This window comes from Trichoderma evansii, assembly GCF_050947405.1.
Source record: "Trichoderma evansii strain SZMC 28006 chromosome Unknown GGI43scaffold_33, whole genome shotgun sequence".
NCBI classification, from domain to species: Eukaryota; Fungi; Ascomycota; class Sordariomycetes; order Hypocreales; family Hypocreaceae; genus Trichoderma; species Trichoderma evansii.
The window spans coordinates 150983-175610 of record NW_028145173.1 but is presented as its reverse complement, the minus strand read 5'-3'; the positions used below and the strand labels follow the sequence as shown (position 1 = coordinate 175610).

The window sequence follows — 24628 nt, the reverse complement described above, 5'->3', positions numbered from 1 at the left end:
GAACCAGTTTGAATCCATGCTACAGCGACTTGTCTCTCCGCCGCGGCGGTTCAAAACTAATACGCCACATGTCTTGCGTGTTCACCTTAACTCATCACCGACTCTCACCTCTGCCTCCAAGAAACACCGAGACACTGCTTCGGCACATTCGGCATAACGATGACCACGGTGATATCCGCCAATGGCGACAGAGGTAACGGCCAACCCTCCGCACCCAAGCGGAGAAAGATTCGGAAGGGCACGCAAAGTTGCTGGGAATGCAAGCGAAGAAAGATCCGATGTACTTTTGCCGCTCCAACTGAGACTGTATGTGACGGGTGCAGAAGTCGTCGTGTCAAGTGCATCAGCCAAGAGTATCATGACGATGCACCATTGACATCAGCGCCAGATAAACGAGGAAAAGGTCTCGACAAGACAGTATGTTTCTTCTTCGCCGATTCTTCAATCAATATCTCCCAGACTAACACCAAAAAGCGCAACCAAGCCGATAGTTCATTTGGCACTAAACCACCTTCCACATATAACTATATGGGCAGTGGGGCATTTATCAATTCGTCAATCGATTATGATGGAATCTCCCAGCAGCTCCTGGCAGCGTGGCCAAGCCAGCATGAGCTTGAGACCATATCAAGTATGCAAATCAATAATACTTTCAATTTATTTCATGGCGTCACATGTATGCCATACTCGACCTTCATTAATAACGACCTACCATCGCTTCAGGACGTGCTGCAGCCGCCTCTACCAGGATCCCACCCAGTACTTATTGCCCGCAGGCTTCTAATGCTGGGTGTCTTCCTGCAAAGCGGGTCACTTTTATCATGTGAACTGCAGAGTATCATGTGTCGGGTTGTTGAGATGGCAAACAGACTGGTTACTAGCAATGATGATCTGGTTAGCTCACTCGAAGGTATTGAGTGCATTATGATGGAAGCCATGTTTCGTAACAATACGGGCAATCTCCGCGGCGCTTGGGTCTCAAATCGCCGAGCTATGACGATGGCGCAACTGATGGGTCTTCATCGATACAGAACCACTGTTCCTGCTAGTAGCAATAAAGATTGGGGTGCCAGACCTCTACCAAAAACCATCGATGCTGAGACACGAAATCGTATCGAGCCCGACTCGATGTGGTTCCGACTGGTCGCTACAGATAGATATCTATCCCTAATACTAGGGTTGCCACAGGCCTCACAACAAGACCCTCATGCCGTCTTCTTAGAGTCAAAGGAGCCCAAAGATGATGCACTAATAGATCGCCTTGAGCGCCTTGAGACAGTCGCCGCTGGACTCATTTTGCAACGAAATAGCACAAACATCCACGACCTTGAAGCGACACTCAAAGTGGATAAACTTTTCCAAGAGGCAGCAACTTCAACGCCTGCCCAGTGGTGGCTCCCTCCCGAGCCTTTTTCCATCACTGGCAACACTATGGAAGCCTTCAAAGAAACTCTTCGACTCATGTATCAGCTTACTCATTATCATTTACTTGCACAATTACATCTCCCATATATACTTCTAACATACAATGATCGGAAATACGACTATAGCAAGATGACAGCCATCAACGCGAGCCGTGAGATACTATCACGTTTCGTCCTTTACTTTGGCAGCGCTTCTAATTATTCTCCCTACTGCCGCGGTGTCGACTATGTAACATTCATCGCTAGTATGACGCTATGTCTTGCTCATATAAAAGGGCATTGTCAGCGCCGAAATAACACCATGACCAACGATAATACCAGCATCTTTCAATTTCTCATACATCAGCGCGCTCAGGATATTGGATTCATTGAGCGTGTACTGGATAGCATGGAGCATAAGATAACAACGGATAACAACCCCATCAATCAAACAATTACCAACAGCCTGAAACAACTTGTAGGCATTGAAGCTTCTATTGCAAATCAGAGTTCTGTTGTTGCGAGAATTTCTTGCCAGATCGGCGGCAACGGACTTGAAGGTGGTGTTAGTATGCATCTGAATAATGGCGTACTGCATATTTATATCCCCTACTACGGGACTATCAAAATAGAGCGCGAAAACTCTTTATATAAGTTTCTTGACGACAATCATTTCTTGGTAAACACTGTACCACAGATACCCTTGGAAACACTTCAATCGCCAACCGAAAGGTCTCTTATCATGGAGCCTATTGAGGAGCCTTTTGTATCTAATAGTAGAAATACAAAGGAGGATAGCATATTAATGCCCAGCTTTGGAGAAGAGTTTGGCGATTGGGCCTTTGGTAGTATAGATTTGGGTCTATTAGAGACACTACAATAACCGGACCCAGTTATACCAACGTTTTGAGGATCGGCATAATAAACCGGTCAAGCTGAGCATATGTGTTAATAGATATGTTTATGTAAAGGAGGAATAGTTTCATGGACAGCTTATATTGTCTATGCTGTATCTATCTGATTTCTTCGAATAGCCATTTGAAGTCTAGCTTGGCTAAGCTCGCGACTTTAAGCTTGACCATGGACGAAATTACGATTCTGTCCATCAGCTAGGGCTAGACAGGAGATTCCAAACATGACACCAGAACCTATCCGGAACATAACCAGAAAGTAGAGTTTAATAAGCTGGCGAAAGTTTCTTCCGCCTACTTGGTTGTGATTGCTACCAAACCATCACGCTCTGGCTACTCTAGGAGAGCTATACGCCAGCGTCTTCCGCCTCCTTGATCCTACTTTCAGCATCCTCTGTAAGCAATTCACCCCACAAACTATCCACCGCATACCCGCCCTGCGCCATGGCTATCACTATCTGCTTGGCGTGGGTTCCTGCATCACCAATCACGTAGAGGCCCGGAATGTTTGTCTCGCCACAGGGCTCGCGACGCTTAATAATGGTTCCGAAGTTCGGCGTATCTTCCAGCTCGAGCCCCAACTCTTCGATAAGCTCTCGAGAGGTGACGTCGGTTTTAGGCTTGTTGATAAGGAATACAAACTCGTCTTGAGATCCATCAGTGAAGTCCACCGTTACAAGGCTGGATTCGCTGGCATCTGAGAGGCGAAGCTGTGAGATTCGGCGAGTCTCGACGGTACAACCGACACCGCGGGCGAGTCGCAATGCTTTATCCACAGCTTCCTGCTCGTTCTCAGGTATATCGCCGTTGGTCAAAATGACGACTCGAGCAGGCTTTAGCGACGCCACCTGCATAGCCAAGTAGCCATAGATTGGTTTCCAGGGATATGCCAACACGGCCACGCCCGCTTCTGGTCGCTCCCGAATCTGTTCCAGTCCATCACAGAAGAGACAGTGATGGATATGAGATGGCCAGCAAGCAGCAAAGCCAGGCACATCTTCCGGGAAACAATCGCGAGCCCCAGCAGCCCAGATCAGCTTGCGCCCATAATAGCACTGGCCTCCCGCCGATTGTAAGCAGAAGCCCTTCAGGCTGCGCCCTTGATAAGAGAAGTCGAGTTGGCGTGCTTTCACAATCATCTCTCCTTCTGCCATCACGACGTTTGGGTACTTTTGTAGCAGCTGCTCTCGAGCTCCAGCGCGAAACTGCTCAGGGCTCTCTCCATCATGGCCAATGAGAGCATGGAGAGCAGCCACGCCACGATTGCGATAGGACCCTGAGCTTATGAGGATAACAGAACGATCCCCGCGAGCCAAAGCTAGGGCAGCAGACAGACCGGCGGGACCATCCCCGAGGATGAGGACGTCGTAGCAGGTAATTGGAGAATCCATGTATTTTACACGCGAGGGGAGGGGGAGAGAAGAAGAAAGAAGTTATCGAAGAGAAGAATGAGATTCAGAATCAAATACTACAGCCATAGAACATCTTCTTAACTTACTTATAAGTATTTACTATATATGCTTCGCCACACATGAAATGCATGTTGGACGGTGTTGTCAACCTGTCTCCACGTCATCGGCCCATAAGTCAAGCTACGCAAATGAGCAGAAACCTACATGTATTTATGTTACATACATAGCTGCAATTACTGCAGTTAACTATAATTAAAGTAAATGGAGGAAATAATACGATTTACCTCAACCTCTATAAACTCCCTGAACCAGCGTTCGGCAGTACTTCTTCTAGTTTAACCTTCTCATACCTTACATAGTAACAACCCCCACGTTCCTTTCTAGCAAATACTCTCTTCTTTCTTCATCTCGCAGCTGCCAAGCCTCCCCCCACTTCATCTGCAATGTATCGCAATACTCGTCTAAATGATAGCGTCGGAGCAATTGATCAACCGCTGGGTAGGCAGCCGCCGACTCCACGAGGGCCAGGTGGAGCTGGCTAAAGTGGCCTGGACCGTACAGGGCAAAAGCGCCGGCTGCAAAAGGACCACGACCCAGTGGTAGCTGCAATGGGTCAGATAGGCGCGCTGCAGCTCGGCAAGATTGCGGAGGGCCAGATCGACCAGCGGGCCCTCGCCTCAGGCGATGTTCCGTGGGCAGCCAAGGCGCCGAGACGAACAGCGTCTTGAGGGCAGGTGTACGAGCACAGAAGCACGGCTGTCTTGGTATAGTCTATCTGTGGGTTTAACACTTGGGTAGACGCACACACGCAAAAGCAAGTCGGCTCTGCCTGATCTACCGCCCACCAGGGATGGGAGAATATGACGGCAATCTTGGCCGAGTGGTTGCGGTGCAAGCTGCGGATGGCCTCTATCTGGGCTGGAGGAAGCCCCCTGCCAAGGCCGATTCGTTGCAGCGATCCCAGCGTCGTGGTGCTCAGCACAGCACTTTATCTTCGAGCAACGGATCTGCCTTGGCAGTCACTGAGCCGCTGGTGTGCCGCATTGCCGTTACGCGGCAGTGGCGCTGCGGCTGGCGGCGTATTTTGGCGTCTGGAGCCTCGACCTGCCGAATGCTTCCGCTTTGAACCGCGTACCTGTGGATCTGCGGGGCGGGATAGTACAGTATAGAAGAAGAAACTGGTCAAGTACCACATCCACCAAAGGGCTATCAATTCGCCAGTCCTCGGATCTTAGCGAGACGGAGGGTGTCAATATTGGTTAGGAGTAGCAGGGGCCCTGTGGCTGGCCATTTGGGCCGAAGATGCCGATTATATCGGAGATGGCAGCGTCTTTAGCAGCGAGGGGTGGACCTGGAACCGTGACGATCTTGATGCCAGTGTGGGCAGTGTTGCCAGGGGGCATTTGGAGGTGAGATGGTGAAGGAGTGCTAAGAGGTCAAAGGAGACGCACGGTCACTAAATTTAAGCAGTTATACTACGTCTATGAACTATTCGATAGATCATTTGTAGCTGGCTATCCGGAGTCAGATTTGCCAAGCGGCTGGAGGGAGGCTTGCTTATCTACCACTGGAGAGTGTTACGCTTATATTAGATTCTATATTCAGAGCAATCTTTGTATACTGTGCTTGATATGCCAGCTATTCTGAAATCCGGTGCTACACTTATGGCCATTAATCATACACATCCTAAGACACGCATTGAGCATATTATTAAAATCGTCGATGCTCGAATTATTCTCCCTAGCTCGCACGCGCGAATGCTTACCGATGAGGCTTAGCTATCCTACTATCGAAGTCTCGCAGGCTCTCATGAGTTAACTTAGGCAAACAGGGAAGGATTATCCAAAATAGAATTATATCTCAATGAGGAAGAAAATAATTATGCTGATTAATGATGTTCGGTTGTAACACCCGCTCTGTCTTTCGTTGACTTGACTATTTATAGTTGCGTGTATTATTAGGTATCTGAGAATTGATAGTTTTTTTTTTTTTTTAGGTTCACCTATACAATGCTGTGAAAGGTGTAAGCCTGGAGGGCGTTCGATGCAATATGCTAGATTGATAATGCAATTTCATTGGCTGGTTCATGGTGTCATCACAGCCTCGCAGTGTAGCAGCCATTGAGAGCTGCATTATTCCAGCAGCTCCTTTGTCATTGGTCCCTAATATGAGCGCTTGGTTACCTTTTTGTGCTTAATCATCACTTTCACGACACAAATGTGAATTGAGCTCCATTGGACTGCGATAAAAATGGATCCCTGGTTCCCAACCTCACCTCAGTTGAGGTATATCCACGATCCATTCTCATTTTCAGCGCGGAAAACAGACCGCAAAGAACAGCACAGCAGCTGATTATTCTTGCAAGTGCGGTTACCAAAAGACAAGGACATATGAAGAGCTATGAATTAGTTCTATTGTGATCCTTTTTACGTTACCTATTCTCGCCTTGCGTTCTATGCCCTTTATTGCTTAGGAGACTTTGCAGGCAACATTGTGGCATTCCTTGTCTTTTTTGCTTTATCCTACTCTAAAACTCTCTGGCTGGTTTATTGCTCCCAACTATGGCTTCCGTAATGGAAGGAGATTGCATAATCTCAGGAAACACCCTGGGGAATGATAATTTGCTCGTTCAGGGCGATGTAAACTACAATCATTACGTCAATAGCCACGCAGAACGCTCGCACAGGCAAGGAGAGGACGAAATTTTGAAGCGTCTCTACGAATCTCCATATCAAGATCGAAAAAACAGAAATCCGCCACGAGTACCAGGTACATGTGACTGGTTTGTGTCGCATGAGCACTTTCGGACTTGGAATGAGAGCAACTCATCAGTCATGCTCTGGGTATCTGCGGATCCAGGGTGCGGAAAATCAGTATTAGTAAGACACTTAATCGACTCTGTTGTTAAAACTACGGAATCCATAACAGTGTGTTACTTTTTCTTCAAAGACGACTTCTCGGACCAAAGGAGTGTAACAAGTGCTCTTAGCTGCATACTTCGCCAGATATTCATTCAAAAGCCCTCTTTGCTGTCTGACGAGATCCTGAAAAAGTTTAACTCGGGAGGGGAAACATTTAATACTTCATTTAGCGAGCTTTGGCAAATCTTTATGCAAGTGGCAGAGGATAAGGATGCAGGCGAAATCGTCTGTCTCCTCGATGCAATTGACGAATGCGAGGATCAGAATAGCCAGGGAAGGTCAGAGCTTCTTAAAGCGCTGTGTACGCTATACGGAACTAGAAGGAGCTTTAATCTAAAATTCCTCCTCACCAGCCGTCCATATGTTGAAATACATCGCAGCCTTCAGCCTTTACAGATTCCAGGGCTACCGGTGATCCACTTGAGTGGAGAAAGCGAAGAAGAAGTAAAGAAAATTTCCCAAGAGATCAATACTTATATCGACGCCAGAGTCCATGATATAGGGAAACGGTTGCGGCTGACCCGAGGCGAACGTGATCTTCTGTTACAAAAGCTTATGCACGTTCCCAATAGAACTTACTTATGGGTATATCTGATCATGGACTTTATTGAGAATAGCATTAATGTCAGCAAAATGATGATAATTGAGGCTATTTTAAATATACCTACAACGGTTGACGAAGCATATGAGAGAATACTTTCTAAGAGCTTTGATACCAGGCAAGTTAAGAAGGCATTGCATATTATTGTCGCAGCAGCACGACCTTTAACTCTCAGAGAGATGAATTTTGCACTAGCCTTAGATGGAGGCCACAAATCCTATGATGACTTGGGTCTGCTACCTGATGATCGTTTTCTCGAAACTCTGCGAAATATTTGTGGTCTTTGTGTCGTGATTGTTGACTCAAAGATCTACCTACTTCATCAAACTGTGAAGGAATTCCTTATTGAAGGAGACACTATGCAACTCGTCGGAAGTGATTATGGGGATTGCGAATGGAAATGTTCATTAAAGCTACAAGAATCTCACTGTGTTCTCGCCGAAATCTGCATTTGGCACCTTCTCGCTGGATTAGAGATGATATCCGACTCTCCAGCCCATCATAATTGGCGTGAAATCTTTCTCGACTACTCTGCGAAATACTGGGCGTCACATTTTCGCCAGGCCCCCATTGAAACACAGTCTATGATGACCAAATCGATACTAATGATCTGTAACGTTGATTCAAGTTGTTGCAAGTCATGGTTTAGCATTTACTGGACCACTACAAATATAAAGTTTCCCGAGGGGTTTACTATGCTTATGATGGCGTCTTATTTCGGACTAAATTTTGCAGTTAGCGACTTGCTTACCATGGCCAATATCAAGCTGGATACTCTGGACGATACATATCAGCGATCAGCATTATCTTGGGCTGCAAGAAAAGGCTTCCATAGAGTTTCTGAGCTCCTCCTTAGAGGTGTCCGTCGTAAAATAGGCACTTTCGAATTGCCAATTAGGAAGAAACCAAAAGTCGACTTACAAGACATATATGGCCGAGCCCCATTAACGTATGCCGTTTGGAATAGGGATGCCACACTCGTCCTATCGCTAATTAAGGCTGGGGCGCGGGCGGACTTGAGAGATGAGCTCGAAGGAACGCCATTATCCTATGCTTTTTGCACCGAAAATGTTCATATAATTGATCTCCTTGCCAAAAAGAAGCGTGGAGTCGATATTGAGAATGATATTAACCGACTATTGCTTTCTGCTGCAAGAGAGGGGCATGAGGAAGTGATGTCTCTACTACTCAAGACGAATAGGGCCAATATTGAGGCACAAGATCTTCATGGCCGAACAACTCTAATGATCGCCGCCAGTGGAAATCACTGGGAAATAGTAAAATTGCTGGTTGAGGCAGGAGCAAGTGTAAATGCTCATGATGAAGATGGCTATACAGCTTTATTAGATGCCTCCTCATATGGCTACGAGACAATAGTGAAACTGCTGCTTGAGGCAGGGGCAAACCCAAATGCTCTTGATAAAGATGGCCATACAGTTTTAAGTACTGCCTGTTCTTATGGCTACGAGGCAATAATGAAATTGTTGCTTGAGGCAGGAGCAAACCCAAATGCTCATGGTAGAGACGGTGAAACAGCTTTAATAGATGCCTCTTGGTGTGGCTACGAGGCAATAGTGAAGCTATTGCTTGAATCAAGAGCAGATGTAAATGCTCGTGATGGACGCGGCAAAACAGCTTTAATGGAGGCATCTTGGTGTGGCCACGAGGCAACAGTGAAGTTGCTGCTCAAGGCAGGAGCAGATGTAAATGCTCATAGTACAGGTATCCGTGATAAGGGCGAAACATCTTTAATGAAGGCCTGTCGAAGTGGACAGGAAGTTATTGCTTGAAGCAAGATCAATCGTAAATGCCCGTGATGAAAGCGGTGCAACAGCTTTGATGAAGGCCACTTGGAATGGCTATGAGGCTATAGTGCAGTTGTTGCTTGAAGCAAGAGCAGATGTAAATGTTCATGATAAATCCAGTAAAACAGCTTTAATGGATGCCTCTCAAAGAGGCTACGAGTCAATAGTCATATTATTACTTGAAGCGGGAGCAGATCTGTAAATACTGATGATAGACATGGCTTTATTAAAATTTAAGAGTCCTCCTATCTGAACAGAAAGCATATCTCTATTATTTTTGGCATTTCATCAATATCGCAACCATAACGAACTTTAAGTCCATTCTCACTTCCACGTTTGTTACAGTCTACATGGCGGGTAGTGTAATTGCAGGCACGGCCACCTGGTACAACCCTAAGGGGCCATGAAGGCATGTGGCCGCAGAATTCAGAATAATGATTTAGTCGTACTTTTGCCAAAGGAAGCCTATTCAGATGGAGTGTGCCATAAAAGGATTCAGGTTACATATAACGACCCCACTATAACTGGCACGGTTGAGGGTTTATGTTCAGGATGTAGCTCGGACGCAATTCAGTTAACAGGAGGTTTTTTTTAGCAAATTTGAGAAATTAGATTTTGGTCTTCTTGAGAATGTCAACTGAGAGATGGTGGATTGAAGATATTCCCGTTGATTCGCAGAGAGTTAGTTCAGCACATTACGTCTTGGCAAATTTGGGAAATGTGTTGATGAAATGCGAGTTTAAAGATCACTATCGATAAGTCTATTCTTGATTCTCTAATCTACACGTCTTGTGTATAATAATGGCTATAATTTCGTGCTACTTTGACGTACCTTTATCAACACTTTTGCATGGGGGGTTGTAGAAGAAAGGAAGCCGCAAATGCAAGCACATGGTGTGATCCAGTCTGCTTTGATATGTATATGCGCATTAATGCGTAGATAAAAGGCCCAGATTGAACATATTTCCAGACAAGGTGACACCAGATTTCATATAGGACTTGCCCTCTATCAATAAATGTCTGGCTGCGACCAGGTCAGGGACGGTTGCTTATATTTCAACTCCAACATGCATCACTTTAACGAACTAATAGATTATCAATTATATTCATTACTAATTAAGCCATATATTTATACCAATTGCTAGTGAGCAGCTAGATTTTTGGCGCCGCCTCAGTGCTCGGTTCATCGACCTTTGCAATCGTTTGCGTACTTTTCTTGTAGCCCTCTTCATTCTGAAGAAGATCTATATACTCTGCTACGCGTGGAAATTCATTTTTCCATGATCCACCTTCCCATTCTCCCATATTGTCGAGGGCGTCTTTGGCTGAGAAGAGTGGGAAGCTGAGGATGATATCGGCGGGAGTGAGGTGGTCGCAGCAGATGTAGCGTCCGCCAGAAGTGCTCAGCTGTTGATCTAAAAACTTGATGTGTTTGTAGACATTTGGGAAGATGTAGCTTGCGAAAATTCTGTTGGCGACAGCGGTGGTGACTGGGCGAATTAAAAAGGGAATGGGGGGTTGCTTGAGTCCTGCAATAAGCAAAATGTCAGTATCAGATAACAGAAAATTATTCATCTTCGCTCTTGTTTTCTTTCTTTTCTGAGGTAATACATACTGCTAATCACCAAACTGAGGACTAGGTATGGCATCAGACTGCCCTCGCTGTAGTGCAGAAAATACTGGTTCCTCAACCACGCCTCTGTCTCGCCCCCAATCTTGCCCTCCATGCCCTCTTTCCATTTCTGCGGCACAAGGCGACTGCCTTCAGGAAAGTGTTCGCATAGATAATTTGCCATGTGGCCGCTTTCCGCCAAGACAATTGGTTCCGCGCCTTCACCAGGAGGCGTGATAACTAGGACGGGAGATTTTCCTAGCGGATGCACTTGTTCTAGCTCTGGAGGCGCGAACATGGTCTGTTTGTTGCGATGGTACAGCTTGATGTCAAAATTGATCTTGAGCTCTTCCAGAAGCCATACTATGCTCTGAGAGCGAGACTGGTTGAGCCTAGGAGGACAAGTTAGCTGGGGAGCTTTGTACTCTAATTTTATGCCACCTACCAATGGAGCGTGACCTTTGCTTCTTGTTCGTCGGTAGCCATGATGAGCTTATTTATGATATATAGATAAAGAAAATGCCAATTGGTGTTGTAGAGAGAAGAATTTGTGCTTAGGTAGTGCAGTATAGAAGATACATTCACCAGCACTGACTGAAACAGTCTATGACGGCGCTCTTATATATAGTTCCATCCCGACCAACGTCATACCAAGTCCAGCTAGCATAAAACAATCACCGCTTTTGCTCGGCGCAGACTTCCTAAAAACGCCACTAAAAAACTGGAGCGTTCCGAGTGAGACTCTGGAATTTGTCAATATCGACCGAGTGGCAGCTCAACAAACAGGCCAGGCACACGGAAATAGGCTTGAACAGGGATGATATGAGATGCGTTTTCCCCCCTTCGGCAACGGGGCAATTTTGTGCCTCGGGTCGGGAATTTTGCGGGTGTTAGCATCACTTGTCTTGGCCTGTGGAGAGAAGACCTGCCGAGATCTAAGTTATCTCATTATTGATATGGCGATGCAATAATAATAGTAAGTAGAGAAGAGAATTTCTAGAGAGCCTTCATTTTATACAATTGAACCCTGCATGATTCTATTCCTGGATCGGTACTCATAGCATCCATCGTCTCTGCTAGGCATATGCAGTGAGTGAGTGTGCGCCACTCACGCTATTCATCTATCAGGCTTCTCATTGGCTACACACCTCGGTCAAGCCACACCCCGCCACAAAAATGCCCACCACTCCTCTCAAACCTCTGCAGTTCTCAACGCTCAAAGCTGGCTTTTATACCATCCCCTGCTCAACTCTCTCTGTGAGCCATTGAGCTCTGCGCCATGCATGCATCTCGGAGCATCTGCTCAAGATGCGCCTCGCAGATTCACTCACTGCAAGTCCGGCGCCTTGGTGGCACAGCGCTGTTTGCCTCTTTGAGCGACGCTGCAGGTCTCTCTAACGTAGCATCAAACTCAGCATCTGGAAGATCAGCAACTCACAATAAGCCTGAAGAATCATCTGGACAAAAGCCTCGCAACTACAGTCATGGAACATCAAAAAGAAACCCAAGGAGAGTCTTCAATGGAGGTTCTGGCTTCGCAAAGAAGGGACCCCTCAGACCCTCAGAAGACTCTGCCATCGCTCTCTTCAAAGACGTAGTCAATCCAGAGACGAAAACAGCAGCACCGCAATCTTCCCCCCTCGGTGAATTGGAGATTGCGGCAAAGATCAAAGAGTTATCTAACAAGAAGATCGATGCCCTTCAGAAGCTAAAGATCTTCAAAGAAACCATCTCGCCACACTTGAAGGGGTACTACGGACAAATGCCCAAGCATTTGCTCCTCTCAGCAACTCAGTTCTTGGAAAAGACCTGCGATGAAGTTGCCGAGCGTGGTCACACCGGCCACAGTATCGAGCTCTCTCAGCTCTATAGCAGCCTAGGAAAAACCGATCTCGATATTAGGAATGAGCTCGTCCTCAACCTCTGCTATGCCATCATTTTTGAGAAGCGAGACTCAGCAGACCGTGCGAAGCTGATGAATGAACTCATTGGCCTGTGGAAACACATTTCCCAGCTTCGACGTAGGAGCCAGGAGCATGAGCCACTCAAGTTCTCCTTTCCCTTGCTTCAAGACGTCCGACGGGACATTGCCGATGGTAAAGCGACTAAGACGCACCTTCATCCCACGACAAGGTCATTGGCCGCTCTATTCCTCCAATTCAACCCGGATCAGGCCCGCGACATCATTCCAGGCCTCTTGTCCACCATTGCTGTTCTCTCAGATCCGAGATTTGTCAGATCTGGAACGCACAAAGCCATGGCCCCTCTCTTGAATCTACTTGCTGTAGCACTTGGGAGCAAAGAGAGTGTGCCTGACTCTTACATATCTGGAGTATTTGGCGATCGTATTCGATTTCCCTCGGCTAAGCTCTCTGAGATCGAATCCTATGTAGTCCAGCAATGGCCTCATGCAATTGAGATGCTGCAGAAAGAAGACGCACCATGGCGTTCAGACTCTTCGCCCATCTTCAATGCTCTCCACAAGCAACTCCGGCAGGCATACCACGCCCGCGACAATGGCGCCGTGTACTCAATCTGGCAAGACCTCAGGAGCCGTCTGGAACAGAAGCCAGGGCTCGCTAAGCAGCTGCGTAACAACGCTGAATTCCTTGATTTCTGGGTTTTCGTCTGGTGCGCGTTGCGTCGCCCTAGAAATTTGCAAGAGACGTTTGACCTGATGCAGCGACTGCAAATACACCCTACGATCAAGACCTATACAGGTATGATGCACGGCTGGAAGATATGCAAGGATACAGATAAGATCGAGGCTCTTTGGACAAAGCTAGCCGGCTCTGGCATGAAGCTTGATACAGTCATCTGGACAGAACGCATCTCCAGCCTTATCGAGGCAGGAAAGCCTCAAGCCGGAGTAGAGGCCCTTGCAGAAATGCTCTATCAGTGGAAGGAAGCGGTTCAGAAGAATGCCCCGCACACCGCAGCGCAGCCTACCATTGAGGCCGTCAATGCTGCCTTCAAGGGGCTCATCCAAGTCGACCGAAAAGCCGCCTTTGACGTGCTCAGATGGGCGGGCCGCGAGCAAATCGAGCCCAATGTCCGCACATACAACATCATTATTCGCCAGAGCTTCCGGGATGGCTCTCCTGATGAAGTACAGAACCTATTGAAGGTGATGTCTGAGAACAACGTCGAGCCAGACTCTGCTACGTTCACAATCATCCTCGAAGAAGTCATCGGCGGAATGGGTCCCGCGCCGGCAGCCGACCAAGTTGAAGCAGTCCACCTCGTCTTCCAAGACATCGAAAAAGCTGGCCTTCGACCCAACCAAGAAACCTACGGCAAGATGCTCTACGCCGTCTCGTCTCTCGCAAACGGCACCGACGAGGCCATCGACGCCGTGCTAAAGCACATGCGCCAGGACGACTTCAAAGTCACCCCACACATGGTCACCATCCTCATCGAGCGCGCTCTAAGCCGCGACCCGCCCAACATGAAGGACATTGACACCCTCCTGCTTGACCACGGCTTCTCCCACGTCGGCGTCGGCGACCAGACCCTCTGGGAGCGCGTCATGAGCGCCAATGCCATCACCGGCAACACGGATCGCGCAATGGCCGTTTTCGAGGACCTGCTGAAGGCTAGAAGACCTGTGACATCGTTGCCGTGCCTGACGGACCTGCTGTGGGCGCTGCTGGCGAGCGAGAAGCGCGACGAGGCAAGGCGGGTGGTGGACGTGGTGCTGGAGTACAAGACGAAGGATAGGGATTGGGAGGGAGAGTCCAAGGATAACAGATACTGGAAACATCATTTCTGGTTCTTGGCAGAAGAGAGGGGATTACTTGAGGGGAGGGAGGTGCCAGATGTATTGAGGGCGAATTTGCGTGGGTGAAGAGTTTGTAGACTGTAGATATTCTCACCAAGTAGATGTACTATAACAACAATATTCACAATTCGTCACGAATACCTTTACTTGTTAACATTTTTTTTGTCCTTCTCATTTTGTTCTATCAGAATCCTCTCATATCACGTCGTATCCATCTCATCCGTCTCCAGCAACGTCGCCACCTTTTCCAATCCTTCCACCTCCCCTTTACTCAATCCCCTGCCCTCACCCTGCCACTCCCCGTCGCGCACCTCGCCCCTCGGGCCAAGCTCCACTCCTGCTACCGTCTCAAGATATTTCCGTGATGAAGATTCAATGTACTCTGCGCGTTCTCTCCTCCATGATGTTGGCGTCACAGGCTCTTTTTCTGTTGTAGAAGGAGCAGCAGCATCTCCTGGGGGACTTAACTCCGGCAACAACTTCCTCAACGACCCCGACAGCGCACGCAGCGACTGGAGCTGCGAAAGCGTAAATTCCGTCGTAGTAGTAATAGGCTGTTCACCGCCGCTCTCCTCAAGCCCGCCTCTATCGCGCAAGAAGGAAAACGGCTTCGTCGTTGCCACACTATTCTCTCCATCCTGATTCATTGCATTTTGATCTTCCTCCGTCTTGGTCGCATCAGTGTCCACGCCGAGGAGTGACCTGAGTCGTCGCAGAAGGGCTTCGTTGTGCGCTTTTTCGGATTCCAGCACGGCGTTTAATTTCTGGCTTGCTTGGAGCTTTCTCCGCAGCGCAGTAATTGATTCAGTAGTCGGTTTATCGCTCTGCTGTGCCGCATCATCATCGTCCTCTGTCGCAGGAAATTCCAATCCGGCATAATGTGATAGCTTCATGTAGGGCTGGTCCTGCGGCCGGACAGTCAAGATGTTTTGCATGACATATAGCTCGAAAATGTCAAAGTTTTTGTCGATGGATGCGTTGAGGAGGGTCTCGAGCTGGTGAGTGCCATTTTCGATTTCTAGCTTAGCAGCCTCTTCGGGGGATAGCTTTGGGTTCTGGTCTGATGATGCTTGTTTTGGCTTTTTGGCGAAGCCGAGCTTGTGGGGAGGGATGGAGAGGAGGAGACGTTCGACGGAGTCGAGGGCGCGGTCGGCGAGGACGTTGACTGTGTTGATAATGTCGTCGAGGAGGGACTGGCGGCTGTTTGTTAGGATGGTTTTTTTTTTTAATCTTTATCGATGGGCTAGAAACTGAGAAACATACTACTGGAGGGTAGCTAAAGTGCTCTGTTAGGAGCTCGTAATCAGAGCTGGTGGCCGCCATGGCGGGCAGAAGCTGAGGAGGAGCTTTGTTCCAGGTTATGAGGGTGGGATGCGGATGAAGGTGGTGGTGTTTAGACGAGGCTGCGACACGACAACACGGCGCGTAGACTGTGAATTGAGTTTCGTCGGTGGCAGTAGAAGTGATGATGGTGTTTGATTAAATCCGGTAAGTAAATTATAAATAAATGATTTAAAAAATGTGTCTCAAATTCCCCAGCTCGTTATAGCAGTCGCTCTTCAGTTTGATAGGTATAGATTTAGATGGTCCAGATCCAAGTTCCATCGTCAATGTCGTCGTCCCAAGTGGGGACCTGAATCCTCCTCGCAGTGACAGCCCCAGCCTCACTCTAATCTTCCAGGTACGTACCCTGTGGCTACCTCGTCCTCTCGTATTCCCCACTCCTGCTGTCATACGTACTACCCTGTTCTTCGCTATCAAATCCGTTCCGCCCAGACGGTGTCGCCGATCATCCCCAATCGGACCCAACCTCTTCTCGGGTTTTCTGTCTTATAAATCTCTGTATAGCAATTCCCCTGCGGAATAGGTATTAATTGCCAATTCCCAGCTTGGGATTTTTTTTCTTCTTGCTTCACCATCATTACCTCGAGGACCAGAGAGCATATACACATAGCTCCAGAATCCCCGCCCGCCATGTCGAAATATACCGAAAAGGCCAAGGGCAAGCTGTCCGAGGGCCGCGAAAAAGCCTCTGGACTCAAGGGCAGGGCCAAAGGCAAAGTTGTACGTCGTCGTCGCATCTTCAATGAGCATCTTTCTCTGCAATACGTTACTATGTTCAGATCAAAATCTAACAAGACACATATTCTAGACAAGACACATCCCAGGCCGAGGTCATAAAGAGGAAGACAGCGGTCCTTCCCACGTCGCTCGTCCTCTCAGCTCCCTCCGCGATCCAGACTCCTTCGCTCCTCCTCCCAGACGCACAGGCACTGGCTTAGCTCCCCCTCCTCCTCCCTCTACAGCCAAACGATCCGTCGTAAAGGTGCCGGGCACGTATCAACCCGCTTACGAGGAAGAGGAGGAAGAGCATCATGTGCCAACCGGACCATACAGGGCGGATACAACGGGCCTATCAACTTCTGGTCTGCCACCTCCTCCGGTAAGAAGAGACCATCCGAGCAACCACAGTCCTCCACCATACGAATCCGTCGCCGCTACCAGAGCTCCTCCGCCGAGTCTTCCCCCAAGACTACCTCCGCGATCTGGTTCCGGAACGCCGGGTCGGACAGAGAGTCCATTGTCAACTCTCGGGGCCAACCCCAATGATCTCAATCAGGGCGCCGTCAACAGACTGGGAGCTGCCGGTATATCCGTTCCCGCCTTTGGCATTGGCAAGGCATCTCCCAGCAACGACGACGATGATCCACCCCCTCCTCCAAAGCCTCCCCGACCAGTTGTCGCGCCGCCGCCGCAATCGCATCTTAATGAGCTGCAAAATCGCTTCTCCAGGCTGGGCACGTCAAACACGGGCTCCTCTACCGGATCACCAACTCCTCCCAGTGAGGCCACCACTCCTCCTGTTGTCAGGCCGGCAGTTGCCAGACCGATGGCACCAGTGCCAGCGCCAGCGCCGTTAGGATCACCGGGTCTAGCAGGAAAGAAGAAGCCGCCGCCACCTCCGCCCAAGAAGAAGAAGCCTATACTATCTGCTGCAGCAGTTCATACTCCTCCGGGCAACGATGAGCCGCCGCCTATCCCCTTGTCTACGCGTCCGTCTTACCAGTAGCCAGGGAACCATATTCCCAGCACTTCTTATAGAAGGCATGGTCAGCTTTACAAATTCGAGATTCAGGGCATGTCATTTCCTTGCATTCTGCATATTGTAGTCTCTTTCTTGTCTGGCGTTGGGAGAATCAAGGATTGGCTTTAGCATCAAAGTTTTAATAGAACAAAAGTATTGGTGAAATCATGTTTAGATCAGCAACTTTATTTCCTGGTCTTGTTGAATTGTCTCCGCTCATTTCTCCAGCTATAAGGCTTTTTTTAAGGGATATATGCCATGGCGCCGAGTTAAACGCAAAAATGTGACTCGTAACTTTGTTTCCTCCACTCGTTATCTCTCACTCCCAATTCGTTTTTCTATGTCTTTTACAGAAAAAGCAAATTTAAACCTTCATCTCGGTGACACCGTGCTTCCAGACGATGACATAGGGGGTGACACCATCCTCACGGTAGTTGAGGAGGACAACCCTAATCGCAACAATCAGTATACAAATATTGAACAAAACTCTGGCTGAGACCAGTTGCGTAGTCTTAACTTACATTCCGTCGGGGTTCATGGACTCGCCAGTGTAGAACTCGAAGTCCTTGAAGTTAGGCAGCAGCTTCTCCTTGACGTAAGTCTGGGCACCCTTCTCGAAAGCGGTGATCTCCTCAGCGGGAGCACCCTTGGCCTGGAGGCCAGCCTTGACAGCCTTCATGTAGCCTGTTTATAACAATACTATTAGCACCTCCAATGCAACTAATAATAGAGATGCGTGTGCAAAAAAAAAAAAAATTACTTACCCTTAAGGTAGGCGAGGTAGCCCTTCTTGTCGAAGCTGGTGGTCTGGAGACGGAAAGAGTGGACGATGTTGTTGACCTTGACCTCGGCGTCCTCAAGACCCTCCTCGGCCTCCTCAGCGGAAGCATTGGCACCAGTGTCTAATAGATAGTCATGTTAGATGGCTGTTCAATAACAATCTTCTTTTCTCTCTTTCTTTTTTAGACGCTGTCGCAACATCTGATCGATAGACGATTCGCTTCAATGCGCAGTCCAACGGCATATAGAGAGCGAGCAAGAAGCCAGGTAGGGTTCATTACGCACCGACTTGGACGGCGCCCTCAGTGATCATGGCGCAGTCGGCCTCGTAGACGATGCCATCGATCTCCTTGAGATCGTACGAGTCGGAGATGATCTCGTCGTCGGTGATGAGGTCCTATTCAAATTTGCGGGGTCAGAATCGTTTTTCTCTCTGGACAATGGCGGGGTATAACAAGCGAGAAGAGCGTAGACAAACCTTGTAGATAAGCATGGCTGCGGTTGTGATTTCACACGGAAAAATGAAAAGAGAGGTTTTGGTATGAGGAAGAGAAACGAGACAAGGGGGAAGAAAAAAAGAAAAAAGAAAAAAAAAAGAGGCGAGATGGAGGGGAAGAGGCAACTTTGGCGATAGAGTAAAAATCAAAGTGGGCGGGAAAAAAATGTGATCAATTGATTGGCTGCGGCTGCTTTGGTGGGGACGGAGAGGAGGATTTTTGGCTTGCCTAAACAAGAGCACCGTTTGCCCCGCATTGGCAGCAAAAGAAAAAATTGTTTGGCGGCTGGAGCCATAACAGCTAACGAGAAGACAGTTGGCTACTAGTAATAATTCGGGGAGCTGAAGGGACATGATATGTGTTCTTGATCCATGATAGAAGAGACAAATAATGGCCGTTTGGTGACCTGAATCTCTAGGAAGATACACACAAGTGAGCATGAAATATTTGGTAAAAGCCACATAATGAAAAAAAAAAAAGACTTTAATGGTGGCTGCAAAAGTTAATTTCCATGTCTTGTCATTAATCTTGCTTAATTAACTTCTATGTTATGTAGGTACATATAAAACAGTCCATCTGGCAAAAGAGAGGCTAGCATCATCTTGCTGCAAATATCTTCCCAGCCATTATAATCCGCAAGTCTAGTCTAATAAACCATTGGCAGCTACACCCTCTAGATGTCGTACAAGTTGTGTCTTACATGCTCATATCCCTTCTCCCTTCTCTGTATCCTCTTTCCATATCTCTTCAGCTATTATTAGCAATAATACCTCTCAGCGCACTCACTTTGGCCCAAAGCTGGTCTCGGAGGGTTGGCTCTGAAACGACAGCAATCATTGCATCTAGGTCATGAAAGATGGTATGAACAGACTGATCACTGCGCCACGTCAGAGAAGGGGACTCAGAGTATCGCTCAATCCATTGGAAGACAGTAAGATCCTCCTGTGCTTGCTCAAGCCAAGATAAGACAATCTCATTTCTTATCCTGCTTGCCCACAAGCGCAACATGCCTTTTGCTTCTGCGGTGACTACTTTGACGCTATTTTCTGTCAAGATGCGCATAAAGTCAGCTTCGACCCTGCCATTCCAGTCCTCGCAGTTCAGTCGATCAAAAGGGGGCTGAAGGAGCTCCATCACCTCTGCACGGGAGACTTGCATCTGTGTTTCTCGTATTATGGCGGATTTCTGCCTGGGCATCGACATTGGCATTGACCCTTCACGTCCTCTCTCTTTAGAATCCGCAGCTTGGAGGGCAAAGAGTAGTGTATTTTGATGCTCAGATGGCGATATATACTGATTCATAGCAGGCTGCCCTGCCTGTAGTCCGGCGTGAGACGCAGCTTGATGCAAAGTATTATATTCGACTTGATGGTAGTTGTAAGGAGTAATTGGACTTGTGACAAGGGGTGCAGGCTGAAATCCATCATGTAATCCAGCTTGTCGTATAGAGTGAGGTGTAGCTTGATGTTCAGCAGGTGACTCTATTTGGATCAGCGGTGGTTCTTCGTGCACATTGATGGCGTCTCTGGTAGCACCATTTCTCGGCACTGGCACTCTGTCGTTGGAATTAGCTGAAGAAGTGCTGAATTCGGATTGATCAATCAGCCGAGTAGGTGGGCGTTGTAGTCTAGGAATTAAGTCCCAAGGCTGGTCCAGGGTGAGAGTGTCCTGGCGATTTCCTTTCTGAAAGTAGTAGATGGCGGACGCAGCTTTATTATAACAATCAAAATCTCTGACAAAGTCAGAAACCTTGCTACGTCCGCCTATCTTGCCGTGTAGCACTACTTGTTCCAATGCTATAACCACCATCAGACCTGGCGCCGCGGGGCAATGCAGGAGATTCGAGCGTCGACTCAGTGCATCAACCTTTTCCATTGTTCTCATGAAGTCTCGTAGGCCTTCCCATCTATACCAGTTGGTGGCTTTGTACATTTCTGTGGCCTTGCACACATCTATGCAGACTTCAAAACACTTCGGATACTTGCTGCCATCTACCCCAACAAATGAAAACATAGCATCCATGAGGGTTTCGTAAAAGGCATGTATTTTCTCGGGCGTGGCTAGTGAAGGCATGTCGATGAGATTTTGGCGCTCATTCTTCAAGATTTTGATCTTAGAGTCGATATTGCGTCTCTTTGACGGGATGACAACTGGGAACGGCTTTATTGCCGAAGAGCGCTGGAATTCGTCCAAAGAATCCTTCTTTAAACGCGCCATGTGGAAGCAAATAGCAACTTAATTATTCCAATTTCACTGATGTCGGCAGAAGTATTTTAAGAAGACGCAAAAGTGGTCTCTGGGAGCTTGTGGTGGTTGCTTTCCAGTGAGAAAACGGTGAGCAGATAGGAAACGTGGAGAATCTGAAAGTTGAAATTTTGGCGAATGCGAAAAGAAGAAAGTTTCAAAACAAAAGAACTAGGTACCTAAGTAAAAACGCCGTATGGGAGTAGGCAGCTGACTGGTGGATTTTTGGCAGCTGCAAAGGCCAGTCCTGTCGCTGCTAGATGTTGAATACATGCTCCCTATCAACATCAAAAGCAAGTCACCAATTACCTTACGCCGCAAACAAAGAATTAACGTTGTTTCTATTCTCTAAATCAGTAGATGATTATAAAATTTGAAAAATATTCCGTCAACAAGATTGGGGAAAAGAAATTTGTAGTTGTGCAAAGAGAAATTCGTCACCTGCCTCCATCACGATGTACGGCTGCCTCAAGGATCCAAGTGGCCATGGTACAGCCTACCGCTGGAGAACAAGATGCCCTTTGGCTGTAGCTTTGTAAAATAAAAGATCGATTAGTTGTGCAATATCGTATTGATTGCATTATTGGCGCAAACAATCCTATTTTTATTTTATTTAATGTTGATGTTGAGTCATTGGCTGAAAAGTCGTATGTCGAGCATGTGTAAGTAAAGAATATAGTATATTGTACAAGTTACACGCAAAAAACTCTCAGCAGTGGGGCCCGGCTGTGTACCAGATACATTCACTTTATTAAAGCTTACTGCCCACCGAGATGACGAATACTAGAGCAACACATGTACCACAAAATAGACACACAAACACTCGATTCGCCCAAATCCAGCGTGCAAATCGCCAAATGCACGCAGAATCAAGTCACCCTCAAGAGATTCCTCCCGCTTGACTCGTGTTAAGTGGTCTGATCGTGGATCGACCCGGAAGCCGAGTGACAGCCCAGCTTTGGCGCCAGGGGCACGTCCAGCTTCGGCTAGGCGTCATCTCCGAGAGCCCGAGCACTGCGATAAAGCTTTGTATGCGCCCGCCCCCGGCCCGCTAACAAAAGATACAAGCCTGGAGCTGGCGTGCTGCATCGGCATTTCACATCTTCCACCGCCTTTGGAAACTTTGCTCGCCCTAATAATCTTTTTGCCCTTCTTCCTTATAAAGACGTCACCTTAGACTCTCCTTTCTTACTCCAATTCGCGCGCCATCAAAGGAAGAATACCAGCTTCCTTTTCTTCTTCGTCTTGTCCTTCTTCTTCTTTGCTTTTGCTTCCTTTCCACATCCTCTACAGAGTATACTATTGCTCTTTGCGATAAGCTGCTATCCCACTTTTCAGGTACCGACGCTTTTGTCGCCACTGACCCCTGTACGCATTTTGTACGCGACATCCGACCAACGCCGAGTTTAATTAGCCTCTTAATACCGAACTCTCCGCGACTTCTAGTCCATACTCAACACTCTTTTCTTCTTATTCCGCCCGACTGCGCGTTCATCTGCTCTTTTTGCATGGTCAACAACATTGCTCACATCATGGACAACCTCTCCGCCGAGGCTCACATCATGGCTAATCACAGTCTCTACGATACATCGCTTCCGCCGCTGCCGGCCTACTCGCTTGAGCCAAAGCCTGATCTGTTCCCATGGATCTCTGACCTCTGGCTGTCGCTGGTTCTCCCTGTGGCCGTCTACTGGGCGACGTCGATGTTCTTCCACACCATCGACATGCTCGACCTCTTTCCTCAGTTCCGTCTTCATACGCCCGAGGAAATCACCCAGCGCAACCACGCGACACGCTACGAAGTTGCCCGCGATGTCATCATCCAGCAGATCATCCAGGTTACAACAGGCTATGCACTTGCTATCACTGAGCCTCAGGAGATGATTGGCAAGGCCGACTACGACATTGCTGTCTGGGCAACTCGCATCCGCCTTGCCCAGCGTGCGCTGCCTGGTCTGCTCGGTCTTGTCGGACTCAATGCCACCGCCATCTCCAAGAGCGTGTCTGCTTCCTATCCGCTCCTTGCTGGTGCTCTGGCTGGAGGCTACTATCCTATCTCTGAAACTGCCTCCAGCAACGCCACCCCGTCCTTTACTGAGTGGGAGCTCGTCCTTGCAAAGGCCATCTACCACGTCCTCATCCCTGCCCTGCAATACTTTGTTGCCATCTTCATTCTCGACACCTGGCAGTACTTCCTTCACCGATTGATGCATGTCAACCGCTGGCTGTACAGTAAGTGGCACCCATTGATTCGTCTAACCAGCTACCTTGAATAAGCCGTTAATCATTGTGTCTGTCTATAGCCACCTTCCACTCCCGACACCACCGTCTTTACGTTCCATACGCTTACGGCGCTCTATACAACCACCCCTTTGAAGGCTTCCTTCTCGACACCCTCGGTGCCGGCATTGGTTTCAAGGTGACTGGCATGTCTTTGCTCCAGGGCACTTGCTTCTTCGCTTTTTCGACTATCAAGACCATCGATGACCACTGCGGCTATGCCTTCCCTTGGGACCCTCTTCAGCTCATCACCAGCAACAACGCTGCCTACCACGACATTCACCACCAGACTTGGGGAATCAAGGCCAACTTCTCTCAGCCCTTCTTTACTTTCTGGGACCAGCTCCTAGGAACCAAGTACAGTGGCAAGCGAAGCAACCGACCAAGTGACAAGAAGCAGGCTGAAAAGGCCCAATGAATAGCATATTACATTTGGTTAATCTTCGTGAATACGTGCAAGCACACTCTATACAAGCGCAAAAGCACTTCTTTAATACTTTATCCATCCCATATCGATGGATGAACATACGACGCAATGTTTTTTGAATGACAGCAGCAACCCGGCCAAGCAAAATTAATACTCTAATATATTCTTTTCCTTTCTTTTCTTTTCTCTTCTCTCTTATTGAGCTCATTAGGCGCAAAAAATTTCTTCGCCTGTATATATTTACACTATCCCCTTTTTTGGAAAATTTGTTTTTATATGGGCTGAGCAGGTACTGTGATGGAGGAGTTTCTCAATATTTATGTCTGGGGGAGCTTCATCATTTGGAGAGATATCGGGTATAGCCTCGACCACCTTTTGCATGTATAATAATTTAAATTGATTGGAGTGTGTTACTGGTGCGATGGGTGGGTGTTGGGATGAGGCTTATTACTATTGATAATGTATGAATATGATTTTGGGAATCATGAAGTTGCTTTTCCATATCTCTACACGCTATAATGACGATGATCACACTTTGACTTGCCATTTAGCTTTGAGCATGTACATATTTGCTCAACTGACACTCTTCCAAAGATTTGTGCTCACAATTTGCGTAATTTTACTTGGTTTTATAGCGAATTGGCTATTCTGGCATTTTGGACAGCGAAATCTCAGGCCAGCTACATCGTATTACCCTAAACTCTTTATTCAAACCCATCACTCCAAACAAGTGTCTGGCTCAAATTGAAGGCTTTATTTACTTTCTATCTCATCAGGCTGAATTGCGATGGGAAAAAGAACCAGTGAGTCCTCCTATTTGTAAATAGTCCTACCCTGAATTAAAAGAACAAGGCGTCCCAGCTTTCAGT

General features: G+C 47.7%; 11 protein-coding genes across 11 annotated transcripts; 6 read left to right on the top strand and 5 right to left on the bottom strand.

The window, feature by feature from the left end:
* Positions 1-159: 159 nt before the first annotated feature.
* GGI43DRAFT_426242 (uncharacterized protein) lies at positions 160-2286 on the top strand (the record flags this gene model as incomplete). The annotated part of the gene is made up of 3 exons (XM_083208615.1): positions 160-417; positions 460-2057; positions 2217-2286. The coding sequence occupies 3 exons, from the start codon at positions 160-162 to the stop codon at positions 2284-2286; spliced, it is 1926 nt and encodes a 641-aa protein (XP_083055622.1).
* A 187-nt stretch (positions 2287-2473) lies between these two features.
* Positions 2474-3808, bottom strand: GGI43DRAFT_272997 (uncharacterized protein). The gene has a single exon (XM_083201110.1). It carries the CDS (start codon positions 3703-3705, stop codon positions 2662-2664), a length of 1044 nt encoding a protein of 347 aa, XP_083055621.1. The 5' UTR covers positions 3706-3808; the 3' UTR covers positions 2474-2661.
* Positions 3809-5987: 2179 nt separating this feature from the next.
* Positions 5988-9433, top strand: GGI43DRAFT_418055 (ankyrin repeat domain-containing protein). The gene has a single exon (XM_083207493.1). It carries the CDS (start codon positions 6288-6290, stop codon positions 9036-9038), a length of 2751 nt encoding a protein of 916 aa, XP_083055620.1. The 5' UTR covers positions 5988-6287; the 3' UTR covers positions 9039-9433.
* A 16-nt stretch (positions 9434-9449) lies between these two features.
* GGI43DRAFT_418054 (RlpA-like double-psi beta-barrel domain-containing protein) lies at positions 9450-9881 on the top strand. Its single transcript, XM_083207492.1, has one exon. It carries the CDS (start codon positions 9457-9459, stop codon positions 9646-9648), a length of 192 nt encoding a protein of 63 aa, XP_083055619.1. The 5' UTR covers positions 9450-9456; the 3' UTR covers positions 9649-9881.
* Positions 9882-10129: 248 nt separating this feature from the next.
* On the bottom strand, positions 10130-11792 carry GGI43DRAFT_418052 (glutathione S-transferase). Its single transcript, XM_083207491.1, has 3 exons — positions 11111-11792; positions 10669-11057; positions 10130-10582 (listed from the first exon to the last, which is right to left on the bottom strand). Exons 1-3 carry the CDS (start codon positions 11149-11151, stop codon positions 10206-10208), a joined length of 807 nt encoding a protein of 268 aa, XP_083055618.1. The 5' UTR covers positions 11152-11792; the 3' UTR covers positions 10130-10205.
* Positions 11722-14579, top strand: GGI43DRAFT_272766 (pentatricopeptide repeat-containing protein). The gene has a single exon (XM_083201108.1). The coding sequence runs from the start codon at positions 11945-11947 to the stop codon at positions 14510-14512; it is 2568 nt and encodes an 855-aa protein (XP_083055617.1). The 5' UTR covers positions 11722-11944; the 3' UTR covers positions 14513-14579.
* Positions 14580-16119, bottom strand: GGI43DRAFT_272765 (MIND complex subunit MTW1). The gene is made up of 2 exons (XM_083201107.1): positions 15710-16119; positions 14580-15639 (listed from the first exon to the last, which is right to left on the bottom strand). The coding sequence occupies exons 1-2, from the start codon at positions 15767-15769 to the stop codon at positions 14647-14649; spliced, it is 1053 nt and encodes a 350-aa protein (XP_083055616.1). The 5' UTR covers positions 15770-16119; the 3' UTR covers positions 14580-14646.
* A 181-nt stretch (positions 16120-16300) lies between these two features.
* On the top strand, positions 16301-17710 carry GGI43DRAFT_272816 (uncharacterized protein). Its single transcript, XM_083201109.1, has 2 exons — positions 16301-16510; positions 16599-17710. Exons 1-2 carry the CDS (start codon positions 16421-16423, stop codon positions 17514-17516), a joined length of 1008 nt encoding a protein of 335 aa, XP_083055615.1. The 5' UTR covers positions 16301-16420; the 3' UTR covers positions 17517-17710.
* Positions 17711-17895: 185 nt separating this feature from the next.
* On the bottom strand, positions 17896-18804 carry GGI43DRAFT_388526 (Mss4-like protein; the record flags this gene model as incomplete). The annotated part of the gene is made up of 5 exons (XM_083204084.1): positions 17896-17980; positions 18053-18215; positions 18296-18433; positions 18597-18708; positions 18790-18804. 5 exons carry the CDS (start codon positions 18802-18804, stop codon positions 17896-17898), a joined length of 513 nt encoding a protein of 170 aa, XP_083055614.1.
* A 162-nt stretch (positions 18805-18966) lies between these two features.
* GGI43DRAFT_418044 (uncharacterized protein) lies at positions 18967-21425 on the bottom strand. The gene has a single exon (XM_083207490.1). It carries the CDS (start codon positions 21023-21025, stop codon positions 19556-19558), a length of 1470 nt encoding a protein of 489 aa, XP_083055613.1. The 5' UTR covers positions 21026-21425; the 3' UTR covers positions 18967-19555.
* A 970-nt stretch (positions 21426-22395) lies between these two features.
* GGI43DRAFT_272751 (sphingosine hydroxylase) lies at positions 22396-23950 on the top strand. The gene is made up of 2 exons (XM_083201106.1): positions 22396-23284; positions 23356-23950. The coding sequence occupies exons 1-2, from the start codon at positions 22561-22563 to the stop codon at positions 23748-23750; spliced, it is 1119 nt and encodes a 372-aa protein (XP_083055612.1). The 5' UTR covers positions 22396-22560; the 3' UTR covers positions 23751-23950.
* Positions 23951-24628: the final 678 nt, after the last annotated feature.